We start from the raw sequence: 22,770 nt of genomic DNA on the forward strand, positions 1-22,770 counted from the left end.
AGTGTAAGGCTATTTCCTTTCAAAATAATGTGTTGAAAGTAAAATGTTAAAAGTAAAGAGCCTTGTAATATTGATCATGAAGGAATGTGCACTGCTCCTTTGACAGATCAGCTTAATTCTTGTGTGGTTTTGAGATATATCTGAGAAAATATAATCCACAATTAGCAGCAAATGAAATAAATGTCAAGTATTAAGAGAACACTCCCACCTCTCTTCCACACCACCACCACACAAGCACGCACGCACGCACGCACACACACACACATTCCAGCAACCGGTTTCCAACATGCACTATTCTTGCACAGGGGACGTTTATGCTGTAACCAGAATAAAATGTGATGTATAATATATGGAAACATATATAGAAAATAGAAGCAGGAGAAGGCCAATTGGCCTTTTGAGCCTGCTCCACCATTCATAAGAAAGGAGCAGAATTAGGCCATTCGGCCCATCGAGTCTGTTCTGCCATTTTATCATGGCTGATGAATTCATTATGATCCCAGCTGATCAAGTTCAATATCCTGATCACCCCCCCCCCCCCCCCCCCCCCATCTCCCCCTCCAATATCCCTTGATCGCCATTTATGGACCAGAGTCCGAACCTAACATTTATCAAAACCTAAGGGAAGTTTGTAAACACTGCTTATATCTCTTTTCTTGCTAACGCTAGTATTGTAGCTTGAAAATGAAATGTCCTAGCAGCAGAAGATTTCAAACCTCAGCTATTTAGCATAGTCTCTGACAATGCTGCAAATTCAAGCAGTCTGATCTGTGCTGTGTAAGTGAACATAGAATCCCTACAGTGCAGAAGGAGGCCATTCGGCCCATGAGTGCATCGGCCCATTGAGTCTTCATCGGCCCTTGGAAAGATCAACCTACTTAAGGCCACAATTCCACACTATCCCAATAACCCCATCTCACCTTTTTGGGCACTAAGGGCAATTTTGCATGTCCAATCCACCTAATGTGCACATCTTTGGACTGTGGGAGGAAACCGGAGCACCCGGAGAAAACCCACACAGACACTGACAGGAACCCGAGGGTGGAATTGAATCAGGGGCCCTGGAGTTGTGAGGCAGCAGTGCTTGCCACTGTGCCACCGTGCTTTGTCAGATTGTGGGCTGGCAAAGCAATTTATTGCAGTTGAAGTGGAATTTTCCTGAAAAATAATAAATGAGTGTTGACTCTGAAGGATTGGGTGCTGCCCATTGATTTTTATGAAGGTTTTTTCTAATTGCAGTCACAGTATGATTTCCCAGTGTTCTCATAAGACTCGTGAAGTTTAGTATTAAAGAGAGTCAAGAAAAATAAAATTAACCCAATTAGGGTAACTTCTGACATTGTGCAGCTGGAATTCCCAGCAGGTATTGTAAGCCTTAGGAACAATTAAGCCAAGCAGCATCAAACAGATACCTCTCTTCTGAAACTACATGCAGTCTGGCCACAAAGTAAAAAACCTTGCATTTATAGATCAGTTTTCACAATGTAAGCACTTTATAGTCAACTTGGATGTTTATGCATTGTCATGTTGTAGGTTCAGTCAGTTTGTGCATAGCATGATCCCCTAAACAGCAATGCGATCATGTGAATGTACAGAATTCTACTCAAGATAACAAACGGGGTTTTGGCTTAATTTTTCATATGACGACAACGCCTTGTACAGCATAGCACTCCTCGGTTACCGCACCACAGTATCATCCCAGATTTTGTGCTTTAATATCTGGGATGGAACCCATGACCACCTGACTCACACCAGAGCGCCACCCACTAAAGTAGCATAAAAGGTAGCCTGCAACAGTTCATCTCTGCAAATTGTTCACTTCGAATTCCTAGCTGGCGGTGCGATTCTTTTCTTCAAGATTACACACTCCAACAAGAACTTGCATTTGGCTGCCTGCATAGCTTTCCCTCAGATTAGAATGAATGTGATTTAGCAAGAATGACAGCAAGGCTATGAGTTTTTCAAACAAATAGAGTTTGAAAAAATTAGAACAATGCAATAGATAAAACTCCAGGTAATGAATGTAAATAAGAAGGTTATAAACTATATCTGGTTGGTGAATACTATTGTACTTCAGTCTAGCTCAGTGATTTATAGTAGCTCGGTTTCAACTCTTCAGCGTGAAGAATTTACCTGAATTAATTAATTAATGGGATGTGGATATTGCTGACGAGGCTAATGTTTATTGCCCTTGCGAAAGTGGTGGTAAGCCACTGCCACGAACCACTGAAATCTGTGTGGTGTAGGTACACCCACATGCTAAATGCTAAAGCCTGAACTTTCTTCCAAAACCAACTTCCACACCGTTGCAATACTTTTCTTCTTCAGCACCCATTAATGTTCAGCATGTTCACTTCTGTCAAACGTAATCCTGAAGTAATGTTTTGAAGTAAAAAAAAAACTTGTTGGTATTTGCAGCAACAATGTGCTAACACTTGAATAGGTTCATTTTTGAGCTGTTGTTTTAATTATAAATTTCCAGTGGTTCAGTGAGTAGAAGGAATTGGAATAAAAGTGAATTTTTCCAAATAACTGCTAGGATCCCAGTTGATGTTATAACTGGATCCTAGCATGGAACTCTAGCTCAAAGTATGGTAATGTTTACCTTTTTAATAAAATGTAGAGGATCAGAGTCTCAGGACTGCTATTTAATTTTAACAAGGAAAAAACATTTATGAAACACAAAAAAATGGATTATAATATCATATTCCTTTGCTCCCCCCTTGACGTAACAAGTACACACATATTTAAAGATTAACATGGATGTCAAAGTACATCTTAAGCTACAATGGTCTCATGAACACACATGCCCACTTTCAGCACAAGGTGACTGTGGTCAAATACACTTATTCTGCTCTGAACCCAAGTTAGTGCATGTGGTTTTCTATTCAGATTCCCCCCCGATGACTGTCACATAGGGTTTCCAAACTCCACTCCCATAAATACGCTATAATTGCTTCCCTCATAATAATGCAAACACCCTGGTGGGGGATCCGAAATCCAGTCCAGGTTTTACAAATGACACTTTCAAACAAAGCTTCTGTTCTACTTTTAACAGCAAATCCAGTCCAGGATTTCACCCGTCCCTTTGTCATCTTACAGGCTTCTACACAAACTGAGATCCAGCAACTGATTTCCAAAGTTATTTAACCCACATTCAACAGACTGTATTAAAATCTCGCAAACCTGAAAATCACTTCAGATGTTTTTTTGGCATCTCAGGCTTCCTCTCAACTCTATTTTTATTGAACAGATCTCTGTTCTAGCATCTTCAACCTCAGATGTCTTGTAAACTTATCTTCATTTCACTAGTTTCCTTAAATAGTTGCTCATTACCCCATGATATGGCTTTTCTTATTGCAAAGCTGAGAGAGATGTTCCCTCTCTAGCCTTTTAAACCAACTGCTTCTAGCAGACCTGTGAGAGCTGCCTTTGCTCTCTCTACATATCTCTAACTGCTCAAGCTTCCAGTTAAAACTAAAAACAAATGAAGATGGCCTCCTGTTGCTACTACATATTTTTCATGCTGCAACCCTCTCTAATTACAATACCAACACTAGTGGGAACTTAACCAACCCCCACACATACAGATACCGTTGTCTAGCATGAATTTAACTACAGGTTTTACCCTTCCAGGCACAGAAACATTATATTGACCACTTAAAACTGTACCTTATTTCTGGTGTTCATCAATACCAAACATAAATCCCTCCTTTATTTTCCTAAGACAGCAAAAATCAGTGTTCTTTCGTTGTACCTTCTGGATTCTACATAATTTAAAATTGACTGGCAGCTCATGTTCTGGTATGTTTCCAGGTCTGGGATACTTTGCAGAAGTTGTTAATTTGTTAAATTGTAGTAAATGGAAGGCATTTCCAGTTTCTTACTCAGTTCTTGATAAATAAGGAACCCAATGTAGTGTTTTTAATATTTTTCACAGGGTTTGGTAGTGCTGGCAAAATTGGTCAGTGTTGCTGCTCCTGATTTCTATCTGCCAGTGAATGTGCAAGGCCATTGGGTGTGGATAAAATTCAACTTGTCAGTGATGTTCTCAGATTTCAATGGCTTGCCTATTCTCACTCTTCAGGCATGATTCATTTCTACCTCGGCAGGGTATCTGGTAATGGTCAGTACTGGTGGAAAACGATGTATGGATGGGTTGATAGGCTGCAACTTGCACGGTACTGCAAGGATCGAGGCTGCATTTATAATGTACTTCAATTACTTAAACACGGCCCCCTTACCTAGTATATCCAAGTTTGCTGATGATAACAAAGCTAGGTGGGAAAATAAATGGTGTGGGTGCAAGGAATTAGGAAAGCGAGTGGTATATCAGCCTTCATTACAAAGGGATTGGGGATATGAGTAAAGATGCTTTTCTGCACTTACGTTGGGTTTTGGGATACCATACTATGAGGAGAGGCTGATTAGACGCAGCCTACATTGCTAGAATTTTGAAGAATGAGAACTGATTTCATTGGAACATTTAAATTCTTAAGGAGCTTGATTGAATTCCCTGCCTGGGGAATCCAAAACTTGAAGGGGGGGGAGGGCAGTCTCAGAATAAGTTTTCCATTTAGGACTGAGATGAGGAGATAATTCTTCACTCTAATGGGTTGTGGATCCCTATCCCAAAGGGCTGTGGGTGCTCTTGTTGAGTTTGTCCAGGTCAGAGGTTGATGTATTTTTGAAATTGGAATAGTGCGGTCAGTGGTGAAGTGATGGTGCTCTCTGCTGACTTTAAGAAAAGCTGCGCTCAAAGATCCAGCAATCTCCAGCCATTCGGCTTCTCTGGTGTCCATCAAAAACGGCTAGGCATCTAATCACATTCAAGGACCTCACACTGCATGCTTTATAACTCACTTTTTAGCATTTTATGGGAAGTGAATAAATGGAATTAAGGCAAAAGCTGAAATATATAAATGCTAAATATTTCAGTCATCTGTTGGGCTCTTGGTATGGAATGAAGAAATCTGACATTCCACAGATATAAAATTAGTGTTTTGGGATCAGAAAATTGTTGACTTGGAACACCATTTAAAACAATATGGTGCGCATCAATCAACAAGGTGTGATTCTTGCAAGGGTTTTTTTACAGTGAGACTAATAGAGTAAAAGTGCGGAAATGTTAAATCAATTAATTCCCAAAAGTACACCCTGTGGATGAACGAGGAATCATGAGAGAAACAGCACATTCTTCATTTGCGTGTTTAACTGTGCAAGTGCAGATGCCAGAAGTTGCCATCAGCTACACAGAGTAATGGCAGTGAACTCTGACTCGCTGTCTTTACAATCATAAAAAGATGCATTCTGAAGATACAAATAGACTGCATATGTTATTTTTTTTAAAGTTTTTATTGAGTTTTCACATTTTGTATTTTACAACTCCTATTTTACACTTTATATAGACCCGCTGAAAAAGAAGGGCGGGTGTTTGAGGGGGGGGGGGGGGTTAGGGGAGGGAAATGGGCATGAAATAAAAGGACATTAAAAAGACAGACAGAAGTCAGTACAGATATTTACTATTTTTAAATTTAGAGTACCGAATTCATTTTTTTTCCAATTAAGGGGCAATTTAGCGTGGCCGATCCATCTACCCTGCACATCTTTGGGTTGTGGGGGCGAAACCACCCAAACACGGGAGGAAAGTGCAAACACCACACAGAGTACAGATATTTACATACAATTGCTTTCCCTACTGTGGCCGTGACTCCCCCGCCCTTTTGTCGGCGTACCTTTGTTGCAATTCCTAGTTTAGCCTGGATGTGTATTTACAGATATCAATCTACAGTTTTGGTCCCTTGTCCCTCTCACTGTCCTTATGTTTCTCCCACCCCCTTTCTTTTTACCTGTATCCTGTGATCCACCCCCTTACTCCATTGGTTGCTGGCTATGTACCTATTTTGGAACAAGTTGGTGAACGGCTTCCATGTCCTGTGGAAGCCCTCTTCTGACCCTCTTGGCAAATTTTAATTTCTTCAGTTTGCGTAATTCCGCCAGGTCAGACAACTAGTCTGCAGCCTTGGGTGGTGCTGCTGATTGCCAGCCGCAAATAGGCTTTATATGTTTGACGACTGGCTGTTTCTTTTCAGTTTCAACAACAATTTTTAAAGAAATGCAGCACTTTCAAATATTGTAAAACTTACTGTGTGATGAAACACAGCATTGTACTATATTTCCGAGTGGATTGCATGCTTCTCTATTAATACATCCTACCAATGGCACATTATTAGAGATTGCAGCTCGGTTTATTAACAAGTAAATGGATTGTAACATTTAAGTAATGCCAATGGATGTTTTCTTTTAAAGTTGTATGAAATCTGTCATTTATTGAGCAACTTATTTTGTAAGAACTTCGCTATTTTACCTTTTCAGGAAGAAAAGCATGGTGACATCCCCAATCATTTTCTTCATTTAGATGTGTTTCAATTTACAATCGAAACCGTGAGTCAAATATCTGTGTTGCCATTCCAACAATTGTCATTAAGTACAGTTTTGCTGCTGGTTATTATTGGATTTTTGGGAAATTCTTCATGTCGTGTGTTATACTGGGCTTTCTGAAAAGCTTATTAAAAAAATTTTTGAAAGTAAAATTGCAGTTGCTTTCCATGTTGATTTTAGGCCTTATTGATGCTTAAAAATAAATTTGGTTTAAAAATTACATGAACTGAAATTCAGGATGCCTCCATAATGTGATGCGAGAAAGACTGAATTTCAGCAAGTTGCCTATTGAATTGTGTTAACATCAATGAGGATGCCATTCCCAAATACACTTCTACCACTGCTCGGGGTAAAGGAACATTTCTAATTTATTTGAAACGTCAGGAAATTTTTCAAAATAAAATAGCAGAAAATAAATAGTGGTAATGGACTGTACTATTTATTTGCAGCGAAAAAGGTTGAAAAGCCAGCTTCTTCACATCAACCTGCTCATTAGTTTCTCAGTGCAGTACTAGCAGTCATGCTTTATGAGGTGTCCTTTGTCTTGATTCAATGCCTGTCTTGAGAAGCTGCTAGTCCTGGACAAATTGTTTTTTAAATTTTTTAATTCCAATTCAACAGAAATTATGGCAGGCAATTGTAAAATAAGGAAAATGTTCGGATTGCATGATCAATCTTTTTGACTGGATGAAATGGAACAAACAGTTTGAGACTTGGCTGTGTTATTTGTGATCAGCATTATCTGAACTTGCACAAGCTACTTCTAAAGGAAGTTAGGTTTCTTTTACTGAAGTGTTCTACAATTAGAGCAATGGTCAGCAGTTCAGTGACATATTGCAGATTTCTGTATATGAAGAGTTTATTTGATTGTGTGCTACAAACCTCTCCATACAAGACAGAAGCTACAATTCCATAGTAAACCAGACTCTCAATAACCTTTAAGTTACTCCAAACATAAAAATGCAAGTGCATTTACATTTGTTCAATTTCCTGCTTTCTAACAACCTTTGTTTTCTGAATCTGCAGATTACCAGTTTTGCCCATTGAGTATGAAATACATCCTTTGTATGTTCTTATTGAAATATTAAACCTGTACATGTCACATCTAAGCAAAGCTATCAACCTCTCTCTGGCCCATCCCTTTGGCCCATCGAGTCTGCACCGATGCATGAAAGGCCCTGACCTGCCCACCTATTCCCACTTGCTAGCACTTGGCCCATAGTCTTGAATGTTATGACGTGCCAAGTACTCATCCAGGTACATTTTAAAGGATATGAGGCATTCCGCCTCTACCACCCTCCCAGGCAGTGCATTCCAGACCGTCACCGCTCTCTGGGTAAGGTTTTCCTCAAATCACCACTAAACCTCCCACCCCTTACTTTGAACTTGTGTCCCCTCGTAAATGACCCTTCAACTAAGGGGAACAGCTGCTCCCTATCACCCTGTCTATACACCTCATAATCCTGGGCGGCACGGTGGCACAGTGGTTAGCCTCTCAGCTCCAGGGTCCTGGGTTCAATTCCAGCTTCTGGTGACTGTGGAGTTTTCACGTTCTCCCCGTGTCGGCATGGGTTTCCACCGGGTGCTCAGGTTTCCTCCCACAGTCCAAAGATGTCCAGGTTAGATTGATTAACAATGATAAATTGCCCCTTAGTGTTCAAAAGGATAGGTGGAGTTACTGGGTTACGGGGATAGGGTGGAGGTGTGGGCTGAAGTAGGGTGCAGGCGCAATGGGCTGAATGGCGGCCTCCTGCAGTGTAGGGATTCTGTGAATCTTGTTCACCTCAATCAGGTCACCCCTCAGTCTTCTCTGTTCCTGAGAAAACAACCCTAGCCTATCCAATTTCTCTTTTATAGCTTAAATATTGCATCCCATGCAACATTCTGGTGAATCTTCTCTGCACTCCCTCCAGTACAATTACATCCTTCCTATAATGTGACGACCAGAATTGCACGCAGTGCTCCAAATATGACCTCACCAAAGTTCTATACAGCTCTATCACAACCTCCCTGCTTTTGTAATCTATGCCCCGATTGATAAAGGCATATGTCTTTTTCACCACCCTATTAACCTGCCCTTCTGTCTTCAGAGATCTATGGACAAACACACCAAGGTACCTTTGTTCTTCAGAGCTTCCCAGTACCAGGCCTTTTATAGTATACTACCTTGTTAAATTACTCCCTCCAAAGTATATCACCTCACACTTTTCAGGATTACATTCCTTCTGTCATGTATCCGCCCATTTGACCACCCCACCTATATCTCGCTGTAACCCAAGACACTCAACCTCACTGTTAACCACCCGGCCACCAATCTTTGTGTCATCCGCAGTTTTTGAAATTTTTTAAATGCCTCTGGCGATTTTAAGCACAGCACCTACTTTGTTACAGTCTACTGGGAGCAGGAGAACTGCTTACACATTTTCACAAATACATATTTTACTCTTAATTTGATGTCTATTAATTCGTGTTACTAGATAATTCAATACAGTAAGAAGTCTTACAACACCAGGTTAAAGTCCAACAGGTTTGATTCAAACACGAGCTTTCGGAGCGCAGCTCCTTCCTCAGGTGAAGGAAGGAGCTGCGCTCCGAAAGCTCGTGTTTGAATCAAACCTGTTGGACTTTAACCTGGTGTTGTAAGACTTCTTACTGTGCTCACCCCAGTCCAACGCCAGCATCTCCACACCATAGATAATTCAAAACATATTGTGCGTTTTTTGCTTGATCAATCAGTGTTGCTCACCTCCCAGCACACCAAGCCCCATTCAACAAATCAGATGTAACTCCGGCTCACAGAAAGAAAGTCGGGAAGTTTTGAGGGGGGAATTGGTGCATCTTTAAAATATTGCATGCATGCACTTTTCAACTTTTGTTTATCAACAAACTATAATGTTTTATCCAAGAGTGGCTCTACATTTAATGAATAACCAGCAGACTGGAGATGATGTCAGCTTGACTGGCCCTGTGGGTGTCGTCATTTTTGTTGATAATCTGCTGTTTGCCAAAGCTCTAAGTATTTAAAGTAATTTTAAAAGAAGGATGATGGGGGGAAACTGCCTATGAGTGGAATTGAACAGTATTTTTAATGTATTGTCATTGAAGTGGCATTTACTTTTGTGAATGATTAACTGTGAAACTGACTGAAAAATAGATTGCAATGGCACAGTTCTGTGTAGAGCACATGTGTAGAGTGCGTTTCTCCATTCTTTTCTACAATTGATTTTGTGGAACGACAGCAAACCCAAATTAACAGTTACTTTATTTTGTAGTTCTGGAAAGGCTCATGTCTCAGACTTAACTGGCGGAGCACTGGTGCCCCTTTTGTTAATGTTTCGAGTCTAATATGACTCGTCATCAGACGCTTCATTAAATCTGTCCCGTCTTAGCTTTGAAATGGAACCAGTGAGCCTGGTAGAGTTGCAGTTGTCCCTATTGGGTGTTTACATTATTCATATTTTCTCAGATCATGGGAGGGTTTGAAAGTAAATGTTAAACAAGGGTACAAAAATAACCATATATTTTTCATATCAAAGGGCAGGTTTAAAGTTGGAAATTAATTTATATTTCTATCCGGGGCATCCCAGGTATGCCATGTTAGCATGGGGATAGTTAGAGGTATTTGTTTAGTTTTGGGTTTTATCTCTGATTTCTCACAGAAATGCAATCCTCAGAAGCAGTTTTGAATGTCTAATGCATGGAAGGTGCAGTGGACCAGGAGCAGAGGAATATCTGGGGCGTTTTCTGATGTGAAGTCACTGCTGAGGAATTGCGAGTGAGTTTCAGGTTTGAACTGAGGAGTGCACAATTGTGAAGTGCTCAAAAGAAAATTGGAGGGTCGCCTTGTAGAACGACCCCAAGAAATCTCGTACCTGGAAATAGTGGGTTCACTGAGTCGAATCAAGGTGAATTCCTGATTGTTGTTGCACACATTGGTTGGTCCCAGGAGAATTGAAGGAACCCGTAGGATCCTGTAAAGTATTGGGGAACTCTTGGATGGAAATAGAAGAAACATAGGGAGTGTCCTATTGAGATGCTTGGGCTTAAGGAATAAACGCTTATTAAATATAGTGTTAATCTAGAAGTACTTTTATTCAACGCTTGTACAGTAAAATATTTTTTGTTTACAATGTGAAACTTTTTGGCGTAATTCTTTCAGTCAATAATGGGGCTTCAAATTTATTTTTAAAAGTTACTCATCTCCACAGATCATAATACTATCAATGTTTTCTTAGATGAAAATTAAAGCTAGCTGACTGATGTACTTGATTTCTCTAACCTGTACAAATATTCTCCTTTTATTTTCTTAATTGAGTTATCTGTGCTTCCAGTGGATAGTCCCAGATTTATTTGTTCCAGCTGTTCCCTGTGTGAGACCTCCCTCTTCCCAAATGTGTAGACTGAGGCACATTGGGAAGAGAGAGGTCTCACACAGAGACCTGAGACAGGGTTCCTTGGATTCTCAAAGTCTTACCATGCACACTGCTATTCTTGTATGTATGGCAGGAGACTGTTTCATCATGAAAGGCATCCCAGTCAGATCTGATCATGGTCTTAGTTACCCCCCCCCCCCCCCCCCTCCCCACACACACACATTTTACAGCAGAAAGTATTGTAACTGGGGTGACTTTTGGGATTGAACCTGGCATCTGGTATTCTGTATAGCTTTGTACAAAATTGGATGGTACTCTTACTGGACCATTGAGGGAAGCTTTATGAACCGTAAATATCAAATTTCTATTCAGCGCCCCGTTCTGTAATCATTTTTGTAAATGGTGAACATAAGTAATCCTCGCCTTTGACAGTATTGCTGGGTGAAGGAGCTGAAGTGATTTGTCCTTTTATTACAAATATGATCCCCATAGAGATTGGTACGTTACAAAAAAGAAATTTAATCTTCCAGTTAATAGCTCAAAGGAAAACACAAGATTTCACGTTTTAAGACGTCTATAGCACAAGATTAAAATACTAGTTATTCAACACTGGGTAACATATACTTTAAACTACGGAACAGAACTGTGCTTTTTTTATTTTGAGCAAGACCGAGGAAACACACTTAACGGGTTTACTTTACACTACCATTTAAGTAAACATTGAATTCTCCCAGAAACAGTCCAAAGTGAATCTTAACTCTTGCGAGAGAGTTCTTCTTCTTTGTCAGCTTGGTAGCTTGTAATCTCAGAACCGTCTCTGTGATTCCCCTGGAGATACCACCTCTAGTGGCAACTAGACAAACTTACCAGCCTCTTCTGCTTAAAGATTTGGTGTTCCCAATCCAAAGTATAAACTCCCAACTGCATTCATGTGCATTGAATAGTCGAGGCCTCTGGTTTCCAGCTGCTGTCTTTCTCCTGAACCCAGGAAAGACAACCTGTCTCTGAATTTCAGGGATATCCTAGACCTCTCTTCCCCCCCGCCCCCTCCCCCCTCCCCAATCTCCATAACAGCGTGAATCACATGCATCTTGTAATAAGAAATAAATATTGATTAGATATCCTTGAGACTCAACTCGCTATCTTGGAAGTTAGTGAACAGGGCAGAATGGTGGGGCAGTGGTTAGCACTGCTGCCTCATGGCACCGAGGACTCTGGTTCGATCCCAGCCCCGGATCACTGTCCGTGTGGAGTTTGCACGTTCTCCCCGTGGCTGCGTGGGTCTCACCCCCACAAGCCAAAGGTGTGCAGGGTAGGTGGATTGACCACGCTAAATTGCCCCTTAATTGAAAAAAAATAATTGGGTACTCTTAAATCTATTTTTTTTAAATGGCACAGTTTAGAACACAAGTGTTTACAACCTAACATTTAAACACTTTCCTCAGATTTTGGAGGCATTCCGTTTATCCACTGATAGCATAAAGGCTGCTGTCAGTCTCCAAGGTCTCCTTGCACCTTCTCAATTAAATAATCTGGGGCTCCCTTTAATCTCTACCGATCAGCCACCTAGACTTGCTGTGAGGCAGACTTCAAAAGCAAATAATAGGTCACATAGCTCCCCTTCATCAACCTCAATTTAAAGACAGTTCCAAAACTTAACACGGCTGCTGTGTTCGGAACTGTAGGTCACTGTCCGTATCCTAATCCCTGTATTATGTCCCAGGCAGCTGTATATTTAAAGACTGAAATTGCACATATTAAAATGTAACAAAATGTTTAAATATCTAATGAGACTCAGCTCTTTGGATAATTGCTATTCAGTTTTCAAGCCAGTACCTTTTAGTTGACGTGACATGAGTCATAAGGTTAACCAGGTTTAACTAAGCAGTGCAACAGAAGTGTTGAGTTCAATTAATTTCATTTTCTAGGGATTACTTAACCCCTTTCATAGATGCATTGTCTAAATATATTATAAGTCTATCCCTGTACTGTGTGTGGGCATCTGCTTGTTGAAGGATAAATTAAATTGTTCCGTTTTGTGTCCTTAATTTGGTGTTAATTTATAGAGGTCTCCTATTTAATTTTAGTGTTGGACATTATTCCACCATCATGTGTCCAGATACTTTTGTCGGAAATGCCGTGATTTACAAACAATTTATAAGCAAGAACCCCGGCATCATCTCTAATGCGAGAAGTTACAGTGCACAAATTCCAAAATTGAGACTTTAAAAGATGGCAATGACTTGCATCGTTTCCGAGTATCATGATTGAAAAGTTCAAAGCGTGGTTATCTTGCAATGGTGGTTTTTGGAATCTTTTTATTTGATTTAAATTTGGAACTCTTATGTAGGATTTTTTAAATGTTAAATTAAGCAAACCTTTTCAATTATGACTTTAATCACTGGTCTTTAGTGGTGTCTATTTGTTTGGAATACTGTGAGGGGTACTGTGCAACTCGGGCAGCACGGCGGCACAGTGGTAGCACTGCAGTCTCACGGCAGGTTCGATCCCGGCTCTGGGTCACTGTCCATGTGGCGTTTGCACATTCTCCCTGTGTTTGCGTGGGTTGTGCCCTCACAACCCAAAGATGTGCAGATAGGTGGATTGAACATGATAAATTGCCCTTTAATTGGGAAAAATGAATTGGGTTCTCTAAATTTATATTTTAAAAAACACTGTGCAACTCAGTGACAAACCAGTCCCGTTGTTATGTAAACAATTAATAAAAAAATATTTATTGAAGTAAAATAAAATTAAAACACACATGACAAAAGGCAAATATACACTATGACACTTAATTATATGAATAATTAAACACTGCATGTTAGCTGAATTTACCTCTTGTTGAACAATGCTCGGCACAACATCGAGGGCCGAAGGGCCTGTTCTGTGCTGTACTGTGCTATGTTCTATGTTCACAAAATATACCCACGTTCCTTGATCTAGTTATATAGAGCAAGATCTAGTTATAGTAATTCTATAGGTCAAATCACGTTACTAGTTACCACCTAATACCGCTTGGGTGACCATGTCTGGGAAACATCTCTTCCTGGTTCAGCAAAGGAACAAAACTCTGTCTTTTAGAGGAGAATATCTGTAATCTGCCGCGGCTCTAAATATTAGCTGGAACAGACCTCCCTGGCTTGGATCATAGATGGAACTGGTCTGTCTGGCAGTTGGATTCGAGAACTAGCCTACTTCCCAATGAGGGTGTTAGCAGTTATACTGTTGAATCGCTTTGATAGTCCCATCTGTGGATTTTGCTGTTTACCTTGCTTAAATTCCTTGCCGTTAGATGTTATAATTTGCATAGCTTCACTGATCTATTGTAAACAATAAACAATATTTTTGATATGGCCAATCACACTTCAACGTTTCTAGACTCCTGCTAATCTTGTTACTGAGCACATAACACTAGGTTCCTGTTAGTTATTTTTCTGTTATTTTAAACTCAAATTCTTGTTAATCTTGTTAACATTACTCATTCCTGACAATATTCCGTAATACCCCTACTTCCTGAGGCAGCACTGTTGTACACCTCAGTTGATTATATGCTGTTGACTTTCTGACACCATTTAGTTGATGTTCTTGATCAGCATTTGTTTGAATTCCAAATCTGTCTCATTTCATAAAGTGTTATACCTATCTGTCCATTTCCTTCATTAGTTTAATTCCCTCAATCAAATCAATCTTGGGTATATCTCTAGCTTTATGCATCCTTCATCATGCATTAATGTGGCGACTCGGGGCTTTTCACAGTAACTTCATTGAAGCCTACTCGTGACAATAAGCGATTTTCATTTTCATTTCATTCCCTCATTCCAGGTATTATCCTGTAGGGTCATTCTTACATGAGATTATTCTTGAACTTTGCCCCACGCCTGAGGTGTGGTGATCCTCAGGTTAAATCACCACCAGTCAGCTCTCCCCTCCTCAAAGGGGGAAGCAGCCTATCGTCATCTGGGTTTATGGCCACTTTACTTACCTGTTCAATAACACTTGTATATCCTTCCTCCTATCAGGTATTCAAAGCTGAACATGTTAGTCCAATTGAGGTGTCTCTCCAGCATATAACTGCCCTAGTTCTTTCTTTGATCTTGTTTTTCCTCTTGTGTTGAATTTCGACATCCTGCTCATCTTGATTCCTAAAGTTGCTTCATCAATCCCCTCACCCAGTGTTTCTGCATTGACACTGTATTTCTACCTCGCACTTAATGTTGAATTACTTCTGACTACTATTGATTCTTCCACGCACTTAACCTGTTTATGCCCTTTTGCAATTTTATTCTCTGCACTTCACTATACTTCATTATATGTTCAAGTTTGTTATCTGTTGCGAGCTTGAATGTAATTCAATCTTTGTAGTTCCTGGTCATACATATAGAAAAGCTGGGGCTTAGCACCAGTTCCTGCGGATGCCATTTTATCACCTCTCTTTGATTCAAGAGTGTCGCTTTTATCCCATCTCTTTACATCTTTCCTTCTAATTGGTTTCATCTAAATCTGTGCACTGAATTTCATCATAAATCTCTTCAACAAATGCTTTCTCAAAATCCATGCGCATAACATTTATTTAATTTCTATCTATCACCCTGACTCTGTCATTGACTCTGTCAAATAATTCTGTTAGATTAGTTGAAGGTAACTAACATTTCACAACAAAATGCAGACATATTTTACTTGACTTGTACTTTTCTAAGTTTTCATTATTTTATTTAGGAATGGATTCCAGCAGTTTTCTCAATACCTTGCAGTTACACAAAAGCATTACAAATTGATAGGGAGGAAAAAGCCAGCTAGTCCTTCAAGCCTGCCGCTCACACCTGCCAGTTCTCTGCAAGGATACTCACAAGCTTTTGTATCGCAAATTATTGTTTCAAATTATTGCAATAGAACATAGAACGATACAGCGCAGTACAGGCCCATCGGCCCATGATATTACACCGACATGGGAAGTAAAAAACTAAAGGCCATCTAACCTACACTATGCCATTATCATCCATATGCTTATCCAATAAACTTTTAAATGCCCTCAACGTTGGCGAGTGCACTACTGTTGCAGGTAGGGCATTCCACGGCCTCACCACTCTTTGCGTAAAAAACCTACCTCTGACCTGTGTCCTATATCTATTACCCCTCAATTTAAGGCTATGTCCCCTCGTGCTAGCCACCTCCATCTGCGGGAGAAGGCTCCCACTGTCCACCCTATCTAACCCTCTGATCATTTTGTATGCCTCTATTAAGTCACCTCTTAACCTTCTTCTCTCTAACGAAAACAACCTCAAGTCCATCAGCCTTTCCTCATAAGATTTTCCCTCCATACCAGGCAACATCCTGGTAAATCTCCTCTGCACCCGTTCCAAAGCTTCCACGTCCTTCCTATAATGAGGCGACCAGAACTGTACGCAATACTCCAAATGCGGCCGTACCAGAGTTTTGTACAGCTGCAACATGACCTCATGGCTCCGGAACTCGATCCCTCTACCAATAAAGGCCAACACACCATAGGCCTTCTTCACAACCCTATTAACCTGGGTGGCAACTTTCAGGGATCTATGTACATGGACACCGAGATCCCTCTGCTCATCCACACTACCAAGAATTCTACCATTAGCCAAATATTCCGCATTCCTGTTATTCTTTCCAAAGTGAATCACCTCACACTTCTCTACATTAAACTCCATTTGCCACCTCTCAGCCCAGCTCTGCAGCTTATCTATGTCCCTCTGTAACCTGTAACATCCTTCCACACTGTCTATAACTCCACCGACTTTAGTGTTGTCTGCAAATTTACTCACCCAACCTTCTGTGTCCTCCTCTAGGTTATTTATAAAAATGACAAACAGCAACGGCCCCAGAACAGATCCTTGTGGTACGCCACTCGTAACTGAACTTCATTCTGAACATTTGCCATCAACCACCACCCTCTGTCTTCTTTCAACCAGCCAATTTCTGATCCACATCTCTAAATCACCCTCAATCCCCAGCCTCTGTATTTTCTGCAATAGCCGACCGTGGGGAACCTTATCAAACGCTTTACTGAAATCCATATACACCACATCAACTGCTCTACCCTCGTCTACCTGTTCAGTCACCTTCTCAAAGGTTTGTGAGGCATGACCTACCCTTCACAAAACCATGCTGACTATCCCTAATCATATTATTCCTATCTAGATGATTATAAATCGTATCTCTTATAATCCTCTCCAAGACTTTACCCACAACAGACGTGAGGCTCACTGGCCTATAGTTACCGGGGTTATCTCTACTCCCCTTCTTGAACAAAGGGACCACATTTGCTATCCTCCAGTGCTCTGGCACTATTCCTGTAGCCAATGATGACATAAAAATCAAAACCAAAGGCTCAGCAATCTCTTCCCTGGCTTCCCAGAGAATCGTAGGATAAATCCCATCAGGCCCCGGGGACTTATCTATTTTCACCTTGTCCAGAATTGCCAACACTTCTTCCCTACGCACCTCAATGCCATCTATTCTAATAGCCTGGGTCTCATCATTCTCCTCCACAACATTATCTTTTTCCTGAGTGAATACTGACGAAAAGTATTCATTTAGTATCTCGCTTATCTCCTCAGCCCCCACACACAACTTCCCACCACTGTCCTTGACTGGCCCTACTCTTACCCTAGTCATTCTTTTATTCCTGACATACCGATAGAAAGCTTTTGGGTTTTCCTTGATCCTACCTGCCAAAGACTTCTCATGTCCCCTCCTTGCTCGTCTTAGCTCTTTCTTTAGATCCTTCCTCGCTTCCTTGTAACTATCAAGCGCCCCAACTGAAACTTCACGCCTCATCTTCACATAGGCCTCCTTCTTCCTCTTAACAAGAGATTCCACTTCTTTGGTAAACCACGGTTCCCTCGCTCTACCCCTTCCTCCCTGCCTGACTGGTACGTACTTATCAAGAACACGCAATAGCTGTTCCTTGAACAAGCTCCACATATCCAGTGTTCCCAACCCTTGCAGCCTACTTCTCCAACCTACACATCCTAAGTCATGCCTAATGGCATCATAATTGCCCTTCCCCCAGCTATAACTCTTGCCCTGCGGGGTATACTTATCCCTTTCCATCACTAATGTAAAGGTCACCGAATTGTGGTCACTGTTTCCAAAGTGCTCACCTACCTCCAGATCTAACACCTGGCCTGGTTCATTACCCAAAACCAAATCCAATGTGGCCTCGCCTCTTGTTTCTGTTCATTGTAACCATCTGCGCCTGGACATTAGTTGGACTTTAATCTCATTATTTTATACATTAAAAATATTCTATGTTATCTGAATCCTTTTGGAGTTTGCCTCTTCACTAATCACTGGTGCTCTTGAACTTAGTGACTAAAACAAAATATCCCTTTAGTGATTTTGCATTATCCTTAACTACTCCTAATTTCATTCCTAGATATATTTTTATAGACCCACCTCATCTCTTACATTCTTGTGAACTTATTGTCCATCAGGTTTTCTGATCTGTTTCTTGGTCTCAAAGCGACACAGTGGTTAGCGCTGCTGCCTCATGCAGCCAGGAACCGGGTTCATTTCTGGCTTTGGGTGACTGTCTGTGTGGGGTTTGCACTTTCTCCCCATGTGTGCATGGGGTTCCTCTGGGTGCTCCGGTTCCCTCCCAAAGCTGTGCAGGTAAGGTGACTTGGCCATGATAAAATTGCCCTTTAGTGTCCAGGGATGTGCAGGTTAGGTGGGCTTATGGGGATAGGAAAGGGGAGTGGACCTAGGTCGGGTGATGTTTCAGAGGGTTGGTGCAGACTTGATGAATGGCCTCCTTCTGCATTGTAGGGGTTCTATGGTTCTTTTTGTTGCAATCTGATATACTTCCAGCCCTGATTCATTGCATTTCTCTTCATCCTTTTAAAATCCATCCCATCCACACTGAACTAGACCAAGGTTACATCACCCTAGAAGTAACTCCTTGTCTTATTGGGTTTATATTTCTTTTGTGCTTGGTTAACTATTTTTTTGAATAGATTGCACCCATTGGACTGTGGATTTCCCAACTCATAATTTCTTCATCTGATTTTTGTCAATTTATTTCTTGTTATTGTTCTTCTCTTTCAAGCCCTATAGAGAATTCAACCATATTAAAGCCAATATGCTTTCTTAGCTCTAACTATTTGGTTAATTACTCATTAGGAACAGTGTATTGTCTGCTTGATTGTTAGCTTTGCAGCATAATATTGAAGAATGGTTTTCTAAATGTAATCTGTGCATTCATTTCCTTCCAACCCAATCCAAGATATTGCATTTCTTCCTGAAAGCATATATGTACTTCTAATTGTGAACTTCTAAATCACAAGTACACAAAATGCCCCCACGGTTGTTTTGTATTTTCTACTGTTCCTTAGTTGTACGCATATTGATTGTATTAAATTAGATGTTTCCTTGCAAGCACCACGGTGGCATCTTTTGTTAATGTTGCCACACTCCTTCCCCCTTTACTGTATTCTTCCTAGAGATTTTGTATCCCGGTGTACTTGATTCCCAGTTATGTCCAGGTTGTAGGCAGGTTTATTTACCTGCCACTGCCCATGAACCATTTTGCTTCTAAGTCCTCTTTTCTAAAAAAAAAACTTGTAATATTCCAAGAATTCTTCGAAGGCCAGTTTTCTAGGGTAATTGACTGCTTTCCTTCTGTCTGTCCCTCCACCTTGTGCCTAGGTTAATTTATTTTATTAAAATTGTATAAAACAAGATTCCTATCTCCACCAGTCTTAACTTTTCCGTTCATTCCCCCACTATCCCGTGCCATCTGTTTTGAAATCTTAATTTGTTCCCAAAAAGGCCCCCATTTTTTTAAGATGTGGGGAAATTAAAAACTGCATGAAAATTTCCCATTAGGGAGGGGGTGGGATTGTGGTCACCTACCTGGTTTCAGGTAGACTGGGCAGCCAAGTGGCAAATTAATTTAACACTGGTGCATGTGAGGTGACTTAGTTTGGGTAAGAAACATTGAAACATGTTTGGAAATAAACTGATTCATTAGAAGAGGTAAATAATCTAAGGATACAGGTGAGCAAATTACTAAAAGCAGCACCGCATGTCAGCAGTGGTTATAATGCTAGCAAGCACTAGAATTAACTTCTAGAGTAATAGGCACCGTGGAATTACAGCTAGAGTAATAGGCACAGTTTTGATCTCCGCACTAAAAAGTAGAAGCAATGAAGGAAATGTCAAAAGGGAGATTTACAAGAATAGTAGCAAAACTGAGAAATTGCAGATGTCGGGGAAAGTTGAACAGGCTGTGGCTTTTGTCTTTAGAAAGGAAAATATTTAAGAGGTGACATGATAGAGCTGAATTGAGTCGATTGGGCAGGATGGATTTACAATATTTCCACTTGTGGGAAAATCCAGAAGTAGGAGCCCATAATACAAGGTTATTAAATCCAGTGTGCAGAAATGTCTTTACTCCGAGTTCTGAAAATGTGGTACTCACTAACGCAGAAATGTTTGTGTCAAATAGCTTGGATGCTTTTAAAAGGGAAATAGATGAGGACATGAGAGTAAAGGGAATAACAATATATGCTGAAGGCAGAGGTGAGGTAGATGGATTAGGACGTAGCTCAACTGAATGCAAACACCAACAGCACAGTAGCACAGTGCTCACCACTGTTGCTTCACAGCGCCAAGTACCCGGTTTGATTCCCGGTTTGAGTCACTGTATGGTGTTATGGGCCAGGGTTTAGAAAACTCCAAAGTATATCATGGAGTTCACCTGACCTACAACTGTTTATTAATTTTGGTTATGAGGAACACAAGGGCTACCTTTCAGGTGTTATTCCACAGAGGCCTTCAACACTTTTAATCAAAAACGCAGTTTATTCTACAAATGTAGTTAACATTTTTATAAATATGTGAATCTGAATGCTTGTATATCCAATTTGTACTTCATTACTTATCTATTATGGAAATGTTATTGGCTTCAAGTGGAGTATCTTCTGACGGTCAAGTGTTATAAAGTGTCAGGCAGATGAGATATTTGGAGGTTTGTGTGCTCTCACCGATGCTTTGACTTTGCATGCTCCTGACGAAGTCTCTCGACGTCTTGTGTGTCTTGAATGAGCCGTCTCAATTTTTGTCAATCACAAGCCTGGGAACCCCATGAGTCGGCAGGTATCTTTGACCGCTTCATGTATCCTTTGAGGACAGCCATACAGATTCACTGTCCTCCTGGCAGTATCCTGCCACAACCAAGTTTTGATTAGTGCATTTGCTTTGGGAGTTTGTGTCCGGTATATGAACAACATATCCCACCCACCTTTGAATGATTAACTCCTCGATTGTGGGCATGTCGGTTTGGGAGAGGGGGCTGCTGTTCGACCACCTTTCTTGCCACTGGATTTGGAGAACCTTGTGAAACCACCACTCAAGAAAGTACTTGTACTTTCTGTAAGTTGTCAAAGTTTCCGAAGCATATTGAAGTGCACGGAGCACTGCTGTCTAGCCAATTAGATTGAGTTCCTGGCCGTCAAATACTCTTTTCCAGGGTGGCACAGTGGGTTGGCCCTGCTGCCTCACGGCGCCGAGGTCCCAGGTTCGATCCCAGCTCTGGATCACTGTCCGTGTAGAGTTTGCACATTCTCCCCATGTTTGCGTGGGTTTCACCCCCACAACCCAAAAGATGTGCAGGCTAGGCGGATTGGCCACGCTAAATTGCCCCTGAATTGGAAAAAAATGAATTGGGTACTCTTAATTAAAAAAAATATACTCTTTTCCTCAGATAGCTGAAGGCTATTAATGGGGAGAGGCTAGATATGGGGCGAAGGCAGGAAAATCGGGATGAGCAGACTCGATGGGCCAAATGGCCTCATTCCGCTCCTATTTCTTAAGGTAATGATAAATGTTATTAGGTAATGATAAATGTTATTGTTTGTCAAGAGGCGGCTCCCAAAATACAAGGGAGATGGTGTCATTGTGGTTTAAACACTGAACTAATCCAGGGGTCCAGGTTAATCCTGTGGGGGCATGGATTCAAATTCCACCAGGGGAAACTGATGGGAATTTAAATGTAATTAATAAAGTCTGGAATTAAAAGCTAGTCTCGGTAATGATAACCATGAAACTTACCATTGTTGTAAAAAATCAATTTGGTTCACTCGTATCCTTTAAGGAAATCTGCCATCCTTGCCTGGCCTAGGTGTGACTCCAGACCTACAGTAATGTGGCTGATTCTTAAACTGTCCCCAGAAAGCTATTCGGTTCTAGGGCAATTAGAAATCAGCAATTAATGTGGCTCTTGCCAGCCCCGCCCAAATCTTCTAAAGAATAAATTGTGCAGGAAATGGTCCACATTTTCCACAATCTTGCCATTGTTGTCCCGTAGATCTTGGAAGAGCACCTTAATTTTAAGAATGTTTCATGAAAGGCCCATTTCCTCATGTGCTTCGAAGGAGTCACCAATGACCCTGAGCTCAGTTTCTCAGCAAGTGCATTGAAGCTCAATGACTGAGGTTGGAGAGATTTTGGTTTTAGACTGAAGGCAAATGCAGGTTGAACAGATTTTCAGCATTTCTCCAAATAGTCTTCACGCCTGTGGGTAATTTGTTGAAGGTGAGGTTCAGTACTACGGCAAGGGAAATTGAGAAGAGTGCTGGTGCACACTGAGATAGGGCCTGTGATGGTTCCTTTGGTTAGGATCAGGATTTGCATGCCATCATGGAGAAGGCAGATGATGGTAACAAATTTTGAAGTGCAGCCAGATTTGAGATAGTTTTATCGCTGCCAGCTGTTCTGCGCCTCAATCAAATGATTTGACTTAATTGCTTGAGCTGTGTTCTATTCTATGTTGGAATGGGGTTTTGGCGCCCTGAACCAATCTTCTTCTAACCTAGCAACCACAAATCTCATTGAATAGCGACCATGAAACGGGCTTTTCACAGGAACTTCATTGAAGCCTACTTGTGACTATAAGCGATTATTATTGCTATTTCCT

General features: G+C 40.9%; 1 protein-coding gene across 13 annotated transcripts in view; it reads left to right on the forward strand.

Moving 5' to 3' along the window:
- fbrsl1 (fibrosin-like 1) overlaps nucleotides 1–22,770 on the forward strand; it is a 1,082,194-nt gene that overhangs the window by 201,401 nt on the left and 858,023 nt on the right. For 12 of the 13 annotated variants that reach the window (XM_038805641.1, XM_038805908.1, XM_038805817.1 and 9 more), the window contains exon 2: nucleotides 6,376–6,444. The exons of the other annotated variant lie outside the window; for it this stretch is intronic. In XM_038805641.1, the coding sequence (XP_038661569.1) occupies nucleotides 6,376–6,444 (69 nt within the window). The remainder of the gene's footprint in view (nucleotides 1–6,375; nucleotides 6,445–22,770) is intronic. 13 annotated transcript variants of the gene reach the window in all.

Source organism: Scyliorhinus canicula, chromosome 1 (genome assembly GCF_902713615.1).
Source record: "Scyliorhinus canicula chromosome 1, sScyCan1.1, whole genome shotgun sequence".
Lineage (NCBI taxonomy): Eukaryota > Metazoa > Chordata > Chondrichthyes > Carcharhiniformes > Scyliorhinidae > Scyliorhinus > Scyliorhinus canicula.